The sequence below is a fragment of the Gossypium hirsutum genome, chromosome D07, assembly GCF_007990345.1.
Source record: "Gossypium hirsutum isolate 1008001.06 chromosome D07, Gossypium_hirsutum_v2.1, whole genome shotgun sequence".
Taxonomy (NCBI): Eukaryota; Viridiplantae; Streptophyta; class Magnoliopsida; order Malvales; family Malvaceae; genus Gossypium; species Gossypium hirsutum.
The window spans coordinates 35,368,857-35,388,621 of NC_053443.1; the positions used below are offsets into that span (position 1 = coordinate 35,368,857).

Here is a 19,765-nt window from a genome sequence, read left to right on the forward strand (position 1 = left end):
TGGGGTAAAGACCACGTTAAATATATATTCAAACATGGATCTTTCAAATAGACGATTAAACCAAAAAGAGAAATAAAAAAAGGGCATGTTTGTATTGTACCTACACCTAGTCCGAATGAAAATTTCGAACTGTAGTTATTCTACCAGGAGACCAAGGATAGCAGATCAAAAGAAAACATGAAGCAGCGGCTTCTGAATAGCCTTATAACGAACATATATAATGGGCCGGTTTCAGCAAATTAGTTATCTCCAGGGACCCACGAAAATGTTTAAGATGATATTTATTGTAAAAAAGAAAAAAAGAAAATAAGTGGAGGTCCATCAAATTGCCAATGGCGTGTGATTCTTTCGATAAGAGAAATTAAAGCTCTCTTTGGTATAAGTGCTTTATGGGGGTATCCAAAGAAGTTCAAAATAATATTAGAACTTAAATGTGGCACACTGGCAGCTTAGATTTTCTGAATTTGTAAAAGTTACACCAAATCCATGTGTGGATCAAAAAATACTTGATCCATATTAGAGGAAGCATGCAAAAGATGATCTTTTTAAGTTTTAGGGATTTAAATTGCGGTCGCGGTCTCGTTTTCGGTCGCATTGCGTTTATCGCGGTTGCGGACATAACTGATGCTATTGCGGTCATTGCGGGTATCGCAATCGTGAATTTTAAAAAAATTTCACACAACTTATTATAAAATATAATAGCGGTTTCGGCAGTAGCGGTTTCGGACGGTGCCGCTATCGCTATATAACGGCCGCTATTTCGGTAACGGACTGCTATTTAAATCCCTGCTTCAATCTCAAAGCTTGAACATTTGATGGATCCCATGGAGATGTCAATCTCAATCAGGTTGTCTTCTTCATTCATGTCATTGAGTTCTGCTAATAGCACCATTAGACTCCGTTGCTGGAAAATGCATTCAGGCTTTGAATCTGTCAGTTTCTGATGCCTAATACACTTAGCAGGCTCTTCTTCTTTGCGACTAACATAATGTCCTTCAGGAAGGGAGATTTCAATCAGGCTATCCTCATCGGATATCGACCCGTCATCGGAGATATCGGCGGTTCGATCCGTGCTGTCTCGAAACGGCCACTCCTCTCCCGAATCTTCTGTTGTGGACTCTTTTTCAAATAAGACATCTGGTGATCTGAGTAAGTAGCCATGAATCTGATATGAACCACTTCCGCCTTCTAAGGCTTCATGGTGTTGTTTTGATGCCAAAATATGCTCCATTTGAGGTGAGGTTCCATGAACCAATTTCTGAATCTCTTCTTTGGCTGATTTCTCCACTAATTTAGGCTTCCTCTTACAAAATACGAACAGAAAGGTTGACAAAATCAAGGCTGTTGATGTGAAGACGATGGATAAGGACCCCAAGAGAATAAATGTTGCAAATGCGAGCAGTGGAGCAACAACAATCCATGACACTACTGGGTTCTTTAGGAGATCAAACAAAGGAGTAGCCATGGACTAGAAAAAAGGGATCTGATATGTAATTATAAGCTGACAAGAACAACTATACAAGGAAAAAGAAATGCAAGTGAGATCAAATAGACGATTGAAGCTGAGTAAAAAGATTATACAACTATCTACTGGGAAATGAAGATACGAAAAAGGCTGAAAAGACAATGACAATGAGCATATATTGATGTATTGATAAATTTGAACTAGATTTTCAGTGTTAGACTGCAAGTGAGAATGAAGGGAATTATTCTACAGGGCTTGTCAGTATCTTAAACTTTCATTTTTCTGCTAATTTCTGGCAAAAGGACTAATCCAAAAGAAGAAAAGACTTTCATGGATCTAAAAGAAACATAACCAGGAAAGAGAAAGGGGTTTTGTAGGACATACATACATATGATCACATCAATTCAAACAAATAGTAGTAGTACCAAAAAGGCAAGAAGGAAACCAACTTGCCAGTTTCGCCTGTTCTTTTCTTTTTCTTTTTTGCTTGCTACTGGGGGAAGTAAATTAGTAATACCTGAAGTGGTTTGCAAAGAGGAAGCAAGTTGAATATAAAGAAAAAGATTATGGTTTTTTTGCTTGCTACTGTTTTCCCTCTATTGATTTACAACCTCAAAAGCTTGAAAATGATAGAAATCATGTGCACCTATCTGAGCTTACACATGGCACTTTCCCTCCAAAAAAAAAAAAGCCCGTAACATATATGGGATTATTATATATTATTTCTCAGCCCAATCCCATTTTTTACTTCAACCAACCCCGAGAAAAACCCTATTACCAGAACCAGAAAAAGCATACTATTCAAAGCTTTATTTGTTGCAATGACATCATGTCAAGACTATAAGGAAATGCTCTCAAGCTACTATAAGCAAGTACAAGTAATTAATAAAGAATATATTGATGCAAGACTGTTATAATGATAAAAAAAAAGTCTAGAGAGGGGAGAAGAAAAGTTGAGATAGCATGGGCTTTTTCTCCATTATTAAATAAAAATAATATCTAAAGCAACCAAAAAGGAAGAATATTCACTGTATAATGATGACTTCCAATAGTTCAAAGTGCTTGAAATATCTGAACTAATTAAACATGTATGAGTTTGAGTCGAAATAAAAAAGGAATCCCAAACTTCCGTACCAAAAGTTTTTGTTTACTAATACAATATATAGTCACTGCATAGACAATTTGAAGTGCTTCATTGGGTAGCTGAATGCTTTATGAGAAAAATACAAGAATCCCTTTCTTTTTTCCTGGTTTCTTCAATTAATAGAGCAAAGCCAAAGCCCAGAAGAGAAGAGAAGACCAAAGGAAAAGGAGCTTTCCAACTTTTTAAGTTTATAATAAAAAAATGTATTTAACTATTGTTTCATTGTCCTTGATTTATAATTCAGCGTAGTGCTGTTATCAAGTATTTTGAAATGAATTAAATAAAGATTAGCATTAGAGGTAGGTCATTCAAGTTTCTTATCTAGAGTTTTAGTGAATTAAAGAAACATATATATATGGTTACGCCACTGACATATATACCCTAGAAATGACTTGGAGCTCTAAGAAAGACTTCTTTTTTGGAGATTGATATAGTATTTTAGTGGATTCACGCCTTTAATTGAATTTGTTTTTAAAGCATATGGCTATGGAAATAGGATTAACCTACCAACACTCTTAGCTTAGCAGGCCCACTCTCTCGTTTAAAGCACTGCAACGCCTTGCCGGAGGTCGGCTACTCCATCCAAAATGCTGTACATATATACATGTATTTTCTCATTGAATAGGGATTTTATAGATAATAAAAGATAATGCTGTATATATTTGTGTGCGTATATGCTTATGTGTATTCACGCTGGAAAAATCAATTTATGGTGGTCTGAAATTAATTATCATTTTTATATTTTTAATAAATATATCGGTTGAGTTCTAGTATAAGTAGTACCGTTGTTATAATAATAATAATAATAATAAAAGATAGATTTAAATATTTTAAGCCAAATAATTATAACAATCTATAATTTACTTAAAATATGATATACATAATGCAAATGAATAGAGCATGAATAAAACAGTTAAATAATTCGACGAATATAATTATAAACCATGTTTGTCAACTTAATCATCGAAACAATTTATATACAGGAAAATTAGAAAAAAAAATATATGATGGTGATGGAAAAGAATTATGGAAAGAAGAAAAAATTATCGAACTTGTTTATCAACTTAATTATCATAACAAATTATATCGTTCATAAATATTCCTAGCCTTCTAGAATTTCAAATATTAACAAAATTAGGTTAGGCAGGCTGTATAGGGTAAATTAATATTATTGGAACAGCATTTGTCTCTAAGAAATCCGACCGGCCTGCATGTTACTCAATGTTAAAAACTTTAGGAATGTTTTACGAGGGCAGGGGACCATATCTATTTCTTCATCAGTGTTTCTTTGCAATTTGCATTTCTTTTTTGGGGGGAATTTAGGTAATCTTTTGTCTTCAATCCTGGGCTCACATTTTCTGCTTAAAGTTATTTTGTCGGATTTTTTTTTTTTGAAATTAAACCATACAATTATATTTAAGAGGTAATGTCTAAATGCAGAGGGGATTTTATGGGGTGCCCTCTTAAAATGAAAAATTATCATTTAGGTTTTCTAAATTTTTTAAAATTTTAAATTAGTAAAGGTAAAATTTTACTTTGGTTCCCTCTAAAATTATAAAAATTCAATTTAATACTTTAAAAATTATAAAGATGTAAATTATAAAAAATTAAAATTTCATTAGGCTCCCCCTAAAAAATTATTCTGAATTCGCCTAAATGCCTTGTATTCGAATTTAATATTTATAACAAACCAAAATTACATGCATTATATAGATATATATTTATATCATTAACTCGAATCAACTCCATTTTATTTTCAATATGATTATTAACTTAATTTGAGTCATTGAAAATAATCATATTGAAATTTCAAGCCAAGGCGTTATAAAATAGAACCCCAAGCAATTTTAGATTAAAGAAAAGTTGATTTCTCATGAAACTAATTCATACTCAATACTCATAATTTACTTGCACCTAAAGGAGCTGCCTTGATTATGGAATGTTGTAAGTAGAGATGTTTTGGTTTTATCATCTCCCTGTTCCAAAAACACTGCAAAGTTTGAATTTTGTCTTCAAGTTGGGAGCTTCCCTTCATTTTGCTGTGCACTAAGTTTAAAATTGTAACCTTCAATTCTATGTTGATTTGAATTTTCATTTTTTTTAAAGTGTTGATGCAATTTAGAGTGTTCATATTTGATATCCACGTTCCACTTAAGTTATAAAACCTTAATACTTACCCGTATTCGATGGTCACATCCAAATTTCAATTGCCATGCAATTGAAATGTGGACTAAAGATTCCTACTTCATCCATCAATTTCCATGGCTAGGAAGCTTATTCTTTGAAGCTGCTTAAGAGCTTTCACGGGTGATCACGGTTGGTTCTACATTCGATTTTCAATTGAATTGGATGGTTAAATCATCAAGAAAGTTTTTTTTTTTACAAAAAAGCTTAAATATTAAAAAATAAAATATCAGGAAAAATTATATTCTCAAAATCCAAAGAATAAATTAACTAAAACCTAATTTTATTGTTTTTTAATCGATTTTTCGTTTCTCAATTTTCTTTTGAAACAAATTTAGTTAGTCTGCTAATGTTCCAATTCAACTTTTATGTTTGAACCTCACATCAATTAGTTGAACTAGAAGGTACAATCTTATGTTTGTTGGAAAAATATGAATTTTCTTTTTGGAATCTTTGATGCATATTTTCGATTTGTGAAAGAGGAGTTTTGAATCATAAAATTATGATTTTTTGTTCTACCCAATAAGACCTTTACAATGAGATATCATATGCTCAAAATGGTTGAGTGATAAATGAAAAATTGATACTCAAAGTAAGCTATTTGTGAATTATGTTGAGGAACATGAAAAGCATTAGTCTCACATTGATTGGGAATCAAGTGTGGAAGTTGTATCTATATGTAAACCAACTTAATAATTATTGAATGACTAAACTAATGTTCTTTCTCGTGTGCAAGGGGGTGCAAATCCAAGTCCATCAAGTTTGGTGTTGCACCTGCATGACGTGAAATGTTCGAATCAATTGGGCCCTCTAGGCCTGTGGGTATTTTTAGGCCCAATACATTTTATTTCTTTTCCTTAGCAAAGTATTCAAATTTAGAATTAAAAGGTCAATGTTAATGTCCTTTAATTCAGATGTTAATTTGGATTTAATGGCATTAATTCACGACGTTATAATTTCAAATTAGTCAAAATTTCCAATAATCTTTTTTTATATTGAAAATAATCAGAACAAAGAAACAATGAATTCTGATAATTTCATCTTAAAATTTTTCTCCCAAAAATTGTTTTCCGGTGATAGAAAGAAGGCGCCTAGTTCGTTGATCACGCAACTACGCTGTTGTGGTGTTCATCTAGTTGTTGTATCCTAGTAGACAATTGTCCGACGTTTCTTCAGTGTGAAAGGAGCAGTCGAATCTGTCTTAAGGAGACTGTGTTCAATAGGCCTCAACTCTGAATCGATTTCCAACCTATTTATAGTAAACATTTATTTTAAATAATATTTTCCTTGTTATTCATGTTTCGATCTTGTGATTTATTTGATTTAAATTAATATACTTAAATATTTTTTATTACTGTGTATTTGTGCTAACGGTTGTGCTACAATGTTATCCATCCTAAGAAATTAAATAACAGACAAGACAAGTTGTTAAGGCAACATTCTAAGTGTGACTTGGTAGTGTCTACTACCATCTATCACTACGATAGTGGAGTAGCACTTATCATATTTGGTGTTGTCAATTTATTGAAATAAAATCTTTAGGATATTAACTTAGTCAATATTTTGAAGATATAGAAGTCCACCTATGCAACCAATCTGTTACCCTTCAAGATTGGATACAATCCTTGAATTATGGAGATTTGTTCGGATTAAGTTGGAGTTTTGCTAAAAGATTGAAGCTCCATCAGATTGTGTTTTATGAGACTATTACTATATTATCTTTGCTATTTGTAGCTGTTAATTTCAAGAAGTTGCTTTGCATTCAATCACTAGTGTGCTAGTAGCCTAAACTGATATATATTTTTCGAGGCTTCTATAGGTTATGTTTGAGAGCATATTGAGAGCACTATATTTGTTCATTGTGGAACTGATTGTGTGAGTGCAATTGAAGTGTAGTGTTTACAATCTAAATTCTTAGGGGGATTTAAAGGTAAGTGTTCTAGTCTTTAGGAACAAAGGTGAGATCTTTATACTTGATGAGTGATAGAGTGTAATAGAAATTTAAGAAAAAAGTATACTTTTATTCTTATCTTCAACACAAGATCTAAGAGTATTTATGCACAAGCTAATCAAGAACTTAACAGGCTATAACTAGGCTTCATTTATTTCTGTTATACAGTTATTTATCTAATATTCCCCCTTTAGGTTTTCTTTGAAAAGAACTTGCACACACAACATTCAAATGATCTCTATACCGAGTAAAAGCTCCAACAGTTAACGATTTAGTCAATGCATTGACAACTTGATCACACCTTGGAACATGATTTACTTGCAATTGACCGCTTAACACATTTTCTCGAATAAAATGCATATCAAGATCCACATGTGTAACTTGAGCATGGAACATAGGATTTGTAGCTAAGGACACAGCACTGGAATTATCATAGTAGACAACTGGCACTCCTCAAACTTTGACTCCAATCTTATTTAGCAGCATACGATACCAAGTTAACTCTGAAATAGCATTTTCTAAGCTTCGATATTCCACCTCCGAAGTCGAATGAAAGATAACACTTTGTTTCTTTAATGAAAACTAATAATATTTTCACCAAGATACACGCAAACATCAAAAGTAGACTTGCGATCTTCAAGCAACCTCACCTAATCAGCATCAGAAAAACCAAAAAGCCTGACATCTGATGGCCGAAACACCTATAATCTATTATGCCTTGAATGTACTGAAGAATTTGCTTCACTGTTGTCTAGTAAGTGTCATATGGGGCTTGCGTGTATTGGTTGACCTTATTGACATCAAACGAAATATCAGAATGAGTCAGATACGGATATTGTAAGCTACCAACAACTTGTTGATACAAGGTTCCATTTGCAAAAAGAGAACCAACCAAGGAAGTGAGAGTTGGACAGCTAACCATAAGAGTACTCACCGGTTTGGCACTCGCCATGTGAGCACGCTCAAGCAACTCACGTGCATACTTTTTTGAGACACATGTAGACAGTCGTTATAACGAACTACCTCAAGTCTAAGAAAATAATTCAGCTCCCCCAAGTCTTTCAAGGCAAACTATTTATCAATACCTCTAATAACATTATCAAGCTCAAAACAAGAATCACCAATTATAATTATATCATCTACATACACAAGAATGAATACAGTACCCGACGAAGTATATTTAAAAAATAGAGAAAAGTCAACTTTCGAAATTTGCAATTGCATACTTTGAATAAGGAACCTTCGAAGCTTTTCAAACCAAGCCCGTGGAGCCTGTTTAAGGCCATATATGGCCTTCTTCAGTCGACACACCAAAGGAATCCCATCACTGCCACATATCTCAAACCCCGATAATTGTTTCATATAAATGTCTTCAGCCAAATCACCGTTCAAAAAGGAATTATTGATATCGACTTGACACAACCTCCATTTGTTTGACACAACTAAAGCCAAAATCGTACAAATTGTGTTGACCTTCACAACCGGATTGAATGTCTCATGATAATCCAACCCCGGTGTTTGAGAAACCCTTGAACAATATGTCTAACTTTGTTACAAGAAATACTGCCATCTGTATTTTTCTTGACTTTGAACAGCCATTTATAGCCTACAAGAACTCGATCAACTAGTTTTGGAACTAACTCCCACGTATTATTTTTGATCAACGCTTTTAAAAATCATGAACTGCCACTTGCCATAAAGGAATGGTCATGGCTTCATGAATATCAACAAGTGTCACATCATTGATAGCAGTAGTATACACTTTTGGCTTGTATGTACCAACCTTACTTTATGTCATCATTGGACGAGTATTAGCATTAACACTAACATGTTGCTTAGTAGCTGAAGAAGAAACCTGCTCCTCAAGACCCCCTTGTGCACTTGCTAACTCATTTTGATCCATAGTTGGACTTGTTATCTAATACCCCTTACCCGTATTCGTCGCCAAAATAGGGTATTAGGCATTACCAGATTTTACAAAATAAATTTTTCGTATTACGAGTTAAATACTATTCATTTATCGAAACATGTCATGACGTCCCTTGGATGGGCCTCCGAATTCCAAAACATACATCGGGACCAAACCGAGATTAAATCAAAACCAAAAGAAATTTTTCGCAAAATCCCAAAGTTATTTTTTTTGAACTCAATATTACCCCTTTATAAATATCTAATCTTCCCTACAATTTTAAACCGATACCAATCCAACACAACCAATCCATTTCAACATATTTTCAAGATAGATTTAACGTATTCATAAGATAACCTCATCACATACCAAAACCAAAATTTGTTAGCCATACCAATGGCTAACCATACATTCATTTCACATTAACATTTACTTTATTAACTTATACATGCCATTGATTTCCAAAATAAAGTTTCTTTATATACCGAGATCTTGAGGTTGATAGTGTGATGCGTCTCCGACCAAATCCAACCTCCGAGCTCTTAACACTACAACACAGGGGAAAAGGAAACAGGGTAAGCACTTTGTGCTTAGTAAGCTTATGTAACAAGAATTATACTTACCTAATATTTTCAATACAATGCAATAAACATTCATTCAATACATTATTCCCCTATCATGCACAAACTCAACATTCAAATTAGTCCAATAATTTCCATGTATCAATAATATATACCATGATTGATGAGCTCGTCAATACCATGATTTCTATTCCCTTGTTGTTTTCTCATATTTATCCCGTTGAACTACTTGGAATTTCGATGGATTTTTAGGGGTACACTTTAGTGTACAAATCCGGGTCTGTCAATTCATATTCATGTGTGCAGATTTCCATTTCAGAGAGCACACTCCCGCGAACCACATCCTTACAGCGGGATTACCAGTCCAGGCTAAATCCCCTGTAATATAAACTCATAGAGTATTGTCGGGATTACCATTTCAGGCTAAATCCCCTTCAATGACAGTTACTCTAATGATCTTGGATCTGAATTACCAGTCCGGGCTAAATTCAGACCCTAATTTGGATTACCCGTCTGGGCTAAATCCATTTTCCATATATTCTTTGGGAGGGCTATATCAGGATAGGATCACCCGTTCGGGTTAGATCCTTTTTACCGTCAATTCCTTTTTAGAGATCTATCAAATTTTCCTTTCATTCAACCGAGATTTATTTTCTCTTTTCATCAAGAATATCAATACTTCATCAACTATCATACAATAAACATCCAAATCATATTCACATCAAGAAAAATATATTTCAAGCATTTAAGAATATAATTCAAGTTACACGAACTTACCTCGATACTTGTTCGTAAACAAAAAAAATCTACTAATCCCAAACTTTTTCTTTTCCTCGATAATCTCAATAAATAAATTTAATCATTAATCTAATACATTTCATGTTCATATGTAACATTCTCTATAATTTCATTATTATTTATAGTGCATTCAAAGCTGTCTCACGGAGTCATAGTCACTAAATTATTTATATCTTGAGCTACAGAACTCCAAATTAAGATCTGATAATTTTCCCCAAAACTAGACTCACGTATCTTCTTACCATAAAATTATCAAAATTTTTGGTTTAGCCAATAAGTACATTTTATTCTTTAAAGTTTCCCCTATTCACTGTTTGACAGTTCCGACCCCTCTTAACTAAAAATTAATTATATTCTTGTACAGAATTCGGATGATTTTTTCGCTTGTTTCTTTTGAAAATAGACTCATTAAGGATTTTAAACATATAAATTTAAGCCCCAATTATTTTATCCAATTTTTTATGATTTTCCAAAGTCAGAACAGGGGAACCAAAATTCATTCTGACCTTGTCTCACAAAATCTATTATATCTAATGATTTACAATTTCATTGCTTACTCCGTTTATTTTATAAAAAACTAGAGTCAGTGAAATTTAATTTAATATTTTATTCATCCTCTAATTCGATATCTACAATTTTTGGTGATTTTTCAATGTTAGACTACTGCTGCTGTCCAAAACTGTTTTAGTGCATGATGTTAATTAATATTTTTCCTCTAAGCTTTCAATAAATGATAATTTCATCCCTGCTCAATTAACCTCTCAATTGAGCTTATTTTTCTCAATTAACACTTTATTCTATCACTTTAAACTACTTTATAACCTTTGGAAATCAGAATTTTAGCACTAGACTTTAATCCAAAACATTTTCACAATTAGGTCCTACAAATCAATTTCTTTTGAAATTACCTAATAAAATCATCTCATAAACAAATTAAAGCTTCAATTTCATGCTATTTTATCATAAACTTATAGCACTCAACCATGGTGACTTTCAATTTTATTCATAAAATCAAAAAACTAATGAATTTAGTAATAGGACCTAGTTGTAAAAGTCTTAGAAACATAAAATTTACAAGAAAAAGGTAAGGATTAACTCACTTGGTGCAAAAATTATGAAAAACCAGCTTGAATAAATCCTTAGGATGTTTTTGGCTGATGAGAATGCAAAAAAATAAAGAGAATTCTAGATATTCCAATTTGGTCCCATTTTTATGTTAGTAAAATTTGTTATTTTCTCATTTTACCCTTATTTCACCAATTCTCCTGATTTTTCTCCGCTTATGCCACCCAAAATATCTCCTTTTGGGCTTATTTGCAATTTATGTCCTTCCTCATTTAACAATTGAGCTATTTAATCCTTCTAGTAACTTTTACAGCTTTTTCAATTTAGTCATTTTCACTTAATTGACTACCCAAACATTAAAATTTTCTAACGAAATTTTAATACCATATTACTAACATTTCATAAGTATTTATAAAAATATTTTTGACTCAGTTTTACGAGATCGAGGTCTCGATACCTTGTTTTTACCTAATTTCTTCAATAATTTCTTTTTCTAACTAACCACTAAATCGGTAAAAATTTTCTATGGATATTTTCATACAATTTTCCTATCATATCAATATTCATGCAAAAATATTAAAATAAATTTCTCTTTAAATTAGATTTGTGGCTATGAAACCACTGTTCCGATAACCTTGGATTTAAGCCATTCAACTCTCCCCCCTTTAAGGATTTTCGTCCTCGAAAATCTTACCAGTAAAGAGGTTCGGGTATTGTTTCCTCATTGCCTCCTCCGATTCCCATGGCACTTCCTCAATCCCGTGCTTTTGCCATAATACTTTCACCAAATTTATCTTTTTATTTCTGAGCTCATTTATTTCCCGTGCTAATAACTTGACCGGTTCTTCACTGTAAGTCATATTCGGCTGAATCTCCACTTCTGATGGAGATATAACATGTGAAGGATCTGATCGATACCGCCGTAGCATAGACACATGAAAAACATTATGAATTCTATTGAGTTTCGGTGGTAATGCCAATCGATAAGCGACCGGTCCAATTCTTTCTATGATTTTATATGGCCCGATAAATCTTGGACTCAATTTACCCTTTCGACCGAATTGGAGAACTTTATTCCAAGGAGACACTTTTAGGAATACCTTATCACCCACTTGAAATTCAATCTCTTTTCGTTTAAGATCGGCATATGACTTCTGACGATCGGAAGCTGCTTTTAGACTATCCCGAATCACTTTTACTTTTTCTTCTGTTTCCCGGATCAAATCAACCCCATGTATCTTCTTTTCACTGAGCTCTGTCCAATATAACGGTGTTCTACATTTTCTACCACACAAAGCTTCATACGGAGCCATTTTAATACTGGATTGATAACTGTTCTTATAAGCAAATTCAATCAAAGGTAGATATTTCTCCCAATTACCTTCAAACTCTAATATACAACATCGGAGTATATCTTCCAATACCTGAATTACATGCTCAGAATGGCCATCTGTCTGAGGATGAAATACAGTGCTGAAATACAACTGAATACCCAAGGCTTCTTGCAATTTGTCCTAGAAACAAGACGTAAATCTGGGATCTCTATTAGAGATAATGGAGATTGGCACTCCATGTAGCCTGACAATCTCAGTTATATATAGTTCAGCCAATTTATCTAGAGAACAATCTATATGTACCAGAATCAAATGTGTTGATTTTGGTAATCGATCAACGATCACTCAAATGGCATTTTTCTTCTTCGATGACAATGGTAATCCCGACACAAAATCCATAATAATTCTTTCCCATTGCCATTCCGGTATAGTAATTGGCTGGAGTAATCCCGAAGGTACCTGATGTTCTGCTTTGACCTGTTGACATATCAGACATCTTGATACAAACACAGAAATATCACGTTTCATACCTGGCCACCAGTACATCTTCTTCAAATCATTATACATTTTATTACCTCCCGGATGTACGGACATAATACCACTGTGTGCCTCGTGTAAAATCTTCTGTACAAGCTCTGAATTCTTTGGTACACATACTCTACCTCTAAACAACCATCAGTCCCAATCTGAAATTCTGAATCATTACCTGACTCACATTGTACCCGTTTAACCTGTAGCTTCTCATCATTTTTCTGAGCTTCATATATTTGTTGTAGAAATGTCGGTTTAACTCTCAACTTAGCTATGACTGAACCATCATCAACCAAAGACAATCGGGCATTCATAGCTCGCAAAGCAAACAGAGATTTTCGACTTAAAGCATCAGCATCAACATTAGCCTTACCTGGATGGTAATCAATAACCAAATCATAGTCCTTTATCAATTCAAGCCACCTGCGCTGTCTTAAATTCAAATCTATCTGTGTCATCAGATATTTCAGACTTTTATGATCAGTATAAATATGACATTTCTCACCATACAAGTAATGTCGCCATATTTTTAATGCAAATACAATTGCAGCTAATTCAAGATCATGCACTGGGTAATTTCTTTCATGTGGCTTAAGTTGTCTCGAAGCATAAGCTATAACTTTACCTTCTTGCATCAAGACACAACCTAACACATCGAAAAATTCACATACAACTGGCACTACCTGTATCTTTGACTCAGATACCTTAGTGTCTAACACATATGCCAAATAAGCACCATACCCTTTTTTGACACACCTCTGAGCTGTCATAACTGAAATCACATCAAATAATTCCTCTGTCTGATCAGATTTAACCCAAAGTAATTCTCCATTCTGATATTTCAGCACAATATATTTTTATTTACAATTTACTACTGCATCATGCTGAATTAACCAATCCATGCCCAATATCACATCAAACTCATCAAAAGGCAATAACATCAAGTCAACCGGAAAACAAATACCTTTTACCATCAGTGGACAATTTTTACAAATTTTATCTTCCATCACAAACTGTCCCAGGGGGTTCGAGACTTTAACCACAAATTCAGTAGGTTCAACAGATAAATTTTTAACAAATACTAATTTTGTGCATATGTATGAATGTGTAGAACCAGGATCAATCAATGAAGTAATATCAGTATCAAGTAAAGAAAATGTACCAGTAATAACATCGGGAGCTAAGGCATCTTCTCTAGCACGGATGGTATATGTCTTAGCGGGTGTTCGTGCCTCAGGTCTGCCTGCAGTATCTTTCGTAGCTTTTCGGCTACCACTGACATTACCAGATGGTCGAGGTGGTCTACCCCTTGAAACTGGATTACTCGGCTTCGATGTCTATTCAGCTTCTTTTTCACCCCTTTCTGGACAATCTCTGAGGAAATGATCGAAAGAAACACATCGGTAACAAGCCCCGTTCTTTAATCGGCATTCATCAAAATGAGTTTTATTACAGTACTGGCATCTCGGCTTAGGGGTACCAACACTGCCAACACTGGTCACTGATGGAGTGGAAGGTCTTGTATTAGTGCGTTGAGAACCTCGCTCTTTACTCGAATACCCAATGGTTGAGGTAGAACGGTCTTGGTATTTCTTCAATTTCTTTGAAACAGAAAACTGGGATTTTTCCATCGGTCTTTTACTAAGAATTCGAGCTTCTCTCTCAGTTTGTTTCTTTTCTTTGCTCAGTTCTTCTACTTTATAAACTCGCTTTGCAAGGGTAGCAAACTCTTGGATTTCAAGAATTTCGATCAGTAGCTTAATTTCTTCATTCAACCCTTCTTCGAATCGTTTACACATTTCGGCTTCTGATTGTACCCATTCCCGAGCATATTTACTCAATCGGACAAATTCTCTTTCATACTCAGATACTGATCTGTTACCCTGTTTCAGCTCAAGAAATTCTTTTCTCTTCCGATCGAGGAACCTCTGACTGATATATTTCTTTCTGAACTCGGTCTGAAAGAATTCCCATGTAATTTCTTCTTTCGGAACAACTGAAACTTTAGTATTCCACCACTGGTAAGCTGTATCTTTTAGCAATGATATTGCATATTTCAGACACTCTTCTGGTGTGCAAGATAACTCCTCCAAAACCCGAATAGTATTCTGTAACCAAAACTCAGCCCGTTCAGGATCACCATCAACTGCAGCTCTGAATTCTTCTGCCCCATATTTTCTGATTTTATCAACTGGAGCTTTCCCTTTTCTGATAGATTCAATACCTGACCCTGTGAAATCTCGAGAACCAGTGGAGGAGGAGGAGGAGGAGGAGGAGCTTGAGATTGCTGCACTACAGGGTTAGTTCTTATATACTGAGTAAACCATTCATTCATCATTTGATAGAATGCCATTTTAGCCTCTTCACTTTGGTCCCTTGTCTCGGACCTTCTACTACTAGTAGCTTCAACTTCTCTTTGTTCTGAAGCCGGAGCATGACTCTCGGCTTACTCGGGTTGAGCTCGGTCGGCAGGCATTTATTATAAGAAAATCACATTTCAAATGGTCAGGAGATATCACACTATCAATAATAATTTAAATGGCATGTATAGCTAATCTCGTATGTCCTACGTCAGTTCGAGAACCGGTTAAATCATAGCTCTGATACCAACAATTGTAATACCCCCTACCCGTATTCGTCGCTGAAATAGGGTATGAGGCATTACCAGATTTTACAAAATAAATTTTTCGTATTACGAGTTAAATACTATTCATTTATCGAAACATGTCATGACGTCCCTTGGACGAGCCCCCAAAGCCCAAAACTTACATCGGGACCAAACCGAGATTAAATCGAAACCATAAGAAATTTTTCACAAAATCCCAAAGTTTTTTTTTTGAACTCAATATAACCCCTTTATAAATATCTAACCTTCCCTACAATTTTAAACCGAGACCAATCCAACAAAACCAAAACATTTCAACATATTTTCAAGATGGATTTAACGTATTCATAAGATAACCTCATCAAATACCAAAACGAAAATTTTTTACCCATTCCAATGGCTAACCATACATTCATTTCACATTAACATTTACTTTATTAGCTTATACATGCCATTGATTTCCAAAATAAAGTTTTCTTTATATACCGAGATCTTGAGGTTGATAGTGTAATGCATCTCCGACCAAATCCAACCTCCAAGCTCTTAACACTACAACACAGGGGAAAAGGAAATAGGGTAAGCACTTTGTGCTTAGTAAGCTCATGTAACAAGAATTATACTTACCTAATATTTTCAATACAATGTAATAAACATTCATTCAATACATTACTCCCCAATCATGCACAAACTCAACATTAAAATTAGTCCAATAATTTCCATGTATCAATAATATATACCATGATTGTTGAGCTCATCAATACCATGATTTCCATTCCCTTGTTATTTTCCCATATTTATCCCGTTGAACTACTTGGAATTTCGATGGATTTTCAGGGGTACACTTTAGTGTATAAATCCGGGTCCGTCAATTCATATTCATGTACGCACATTTCCATTTCAGAGAGCACACTCCCGCGAACCACATCCTTACAGCGGGATTACCAGTCCAGGCTAAATCCCCTATAATATAAACTCATAGAGTATTGTCGCGATTACCAGTCCAGGCTAAATCCCCTTCAATGACAGTTACTCTAATGATCTTGGATCTGAATTACCAGTCCAGGCTAAATTCAGACCCTAATTTGGATTACCCGTCTGGGCTAAATCCATTTTCCATATATTCTTTGGGAGGGCTATATCAGGATAGGATCACCCGTCAGGGCTAGATCCTTTTTATCGTCAATTCCTTTTCAGAGATCTATCGAATTTTCCTTTCATTCAACCGGAATTTATTTTCTCTTTTCATCAAGAATATCAATACTTCATCAATTATCATACAATAAACATCCAAATCATATTCACGTCAAGAAAAATATATTTCAAGCATTTAAGAATATAATTCAAGTTACACGAACTTACCTCGATACTTGTTAGTAAACAAAAAAATCTACTAATCCCAAACTTTTTCTTTTCCTCGATCTAGCTTCTTATTTGAATTTTCTGGATCTCAATAAATAAATTTAATCATTAATCTAATACATTTCATGTTCATATGTAACATTCTCTATAATTTCATTATTATTTATAGTGCATTCAAAGCTGTCTCACTGAGTCATAGTCACTAAATTATTTATATCTTGAGCTATAGAACTTCAAATTAAGATCTGATAATTTCCCCAAAACTAGACTCATATATATTCTTACATAAAATTCTCAAAATTTTTGGTTTAGCCAATAAGTACAGTTTATTCTTTAAAGTTTCCCCTATTTCACTGTTTGACAGTTTCGACCCCTCTTTACTAAAAATTAATTATCTTATTGTACAGAATTCGGATGATGTTTTCCCTTGCTTCTTTTGAAAATAGACTCATTAAGGATTTTAAACATATAAATTTAAGCCCCAATTATTTTTATCCAATTTTTTTTATGATTTTCCAAAGTCAGAACATGGGAACCAGAATTCATTCTGACATTGTCTCACAAAATTTAATATATCTCATGATTTACAATTTCATTGCTTACTCCGTTTATTTTATAAGAAACAAGACTCAATGAGCTTCAATGTAATATTTTATTCATTCTCTAATTCGATCTCTACAATTTTTACTGATTTTTCAATTTTAGACTACTGCTGCTATCCAAAACTATTTTAGTGCATGATGTTAATTACCATTTTTCCCCTAAGCTTTCAATAAATGATAATTTCATCCCTGCTCAATTAACCTCTCAATTGAGCTTATTTTTCTCAATTAACACTTTATGCTATCACTTTAAACTACTTTATAACCTTTGGAAATCAGAATTTTAGCACTAGACTTTAATTCGAAATCTTTTCACAATTAGGTCCTACAAATCAATTTCTTTTAAAATTACCTAATAAAATCATCTCATAAACAAATTAAAGCTTCAATTTCATGCTATTTTATCATAAACTTACAGCACTCAACCATGGTAAGGATTTTAGTAATAGGACCTAGTTGTAAAAGTCTTAGAAACATAAAAATTACAAGAAAAAGGTAAGGATTAACTCACTTGGTGCAAAATTTATGAAAAACTAGCTTGAATAAACCCTTAGGATGTTTTTGGCTGATGAGAATGCAGAAAAATAAAGAGAATTCTAGATATTCCAATTTGGTTCTATTTTTATGTTAATAAAATTTGTTATTTTCCCATTTTACCCTTATTTCACCAATTCTCCTAATTTTTCTCCGCTTATGCCGCCCAAAATATCTCCTTTTGGGCTTATTTGCAATTTATGTCCTTCCTCATTTAATAATTGAGCTATTTAATCCTTCTAGTAACTTTTACAGCTTTTTCAATTTAGTCATTTTCACTTAATTGACTACCCAAACATTAAAATTTTCTAACGAAATTTTAATACCATATTACTAACATTTCGTAAATATTTATAAAAATATTTTTGACTCGGTTTTACGAGATCGAGGTCTCGATACCTTGTTTTTACCCAATTTTTTCAATAATTTCTTTTTCTAACTAACCACTAAATCGGTAAAATTTTTCTATGGATATTTTCATACGATTTTCCTATCATATCAATATTCATGCAAAAATATTAAAATAAATTTCTCTTTAAATCGGATTTGTGGCTACGAAACCACTGTTCCGATAACCTTGAATTTAGGCTATTACATGTTACTTGTTGAGGAGTGTCTGCAACATCAGCGGGTTGTGCCGTGGAAGTCCTTGAAGACGAAAGAAAGAAAAACCGACAGTGTAATGCCATAGCTCGAAGCACTTGCTGATGTAAAAATGAAAGTAGTAGAAGCCTTGGCATAAAGACAATGACTCTTATCAAACCGCGCATGCCTATAGATATACACATGACCAATTCAATCTAGACACTTATACCCCATGTGATTAGGAGCATAACCTAAAAAAGCGCATGATGTAGATTGAAACTGAAATTTGTGCTGATTATATGGTCGCACCAACAGATAACAGAGGCACCCAAAGACTCTAAGTTGTCGATAATCTGGTCGCTGACCAAAAAGCTTCTTAACCGGAGAGATTCCATTCAGCACTTTTGTTGGCAATCTGTTGTTGAGGGAAACTGCTGAATAAAATGCATCCTCCAAAAATTAAAGTGGCAGTGAAGCTTGTGCTAGCAACACGAAACCAGTTTCCACAATTTTTCGATGTCACCGTTCCACTAACCCATTCTGTTCAGACGTGTAAGGGCAAGATAATCAATGAGCTTCAAAACTCCCCACCATCATTAGTTTGAAGTTGCTTAAGTGACACTCCCAATTGTAACTCAACATGCATTTTGAACGCTATAAACGCTCGCAACGCATCTGGCTTCTTCTGTAAAAAATAAATCCACACATGCCTGGAAATAGGCATCCACAAATGATACATAATACTGATGCCCAGAAGAATAACATGGGGTTGGTCCCCATAAGTTAGCAACCACAAGTCCAAAGGAGCAGAATAGACAATAGAGATAGATGAAAACGATAATTTATGACTCTTACCAAGAGCACATGCTTGATAGAAAGAATAGACTTTATTATGAGGAATATGAATATTACAACCATGAAGAACTGGATTTACAACTGAAAAAGACGGATGCCCTAATCGTCAATGACACTGATCAAATGACATGACTGTTGGATACTTGAGTGGAAACGATAGAATCGGAGACTTATATGGAAATAAACAATACACTTCGAGGTGTGGGTGATGCTTTCCAAAGAGAACTATTTGTCCCTACACAAAGCTGCTAGAGGTTAAAGAC

At 33.9% G+C, this 19,765-nt stretch overlaps 1 protein-coding gene across 1 annotated transcript; it reads right to left on the bottom strand.

The window, feature by feature from the left end:
* Positions 1–665: 665 nt before the first annotated feature.
* On the bottom strand, positions 666–1,922 carry LOC107956755 (uncharacterized). Its single transcript, XM_016892292.2, has one exon. The coding sequence runs from the start codon at positions 1,463–1,465 to the stop codon at positions 779–781; it is 687 nt and encodes a 228-aa protein (XP_016747781.1). The 5' UTR covers positions 1,466–1,922; the 3' UTR covers positions 666–778.
* Between the last annotated feature and the right edge of the window lie 17,843 nt (positions 1,923–19,765).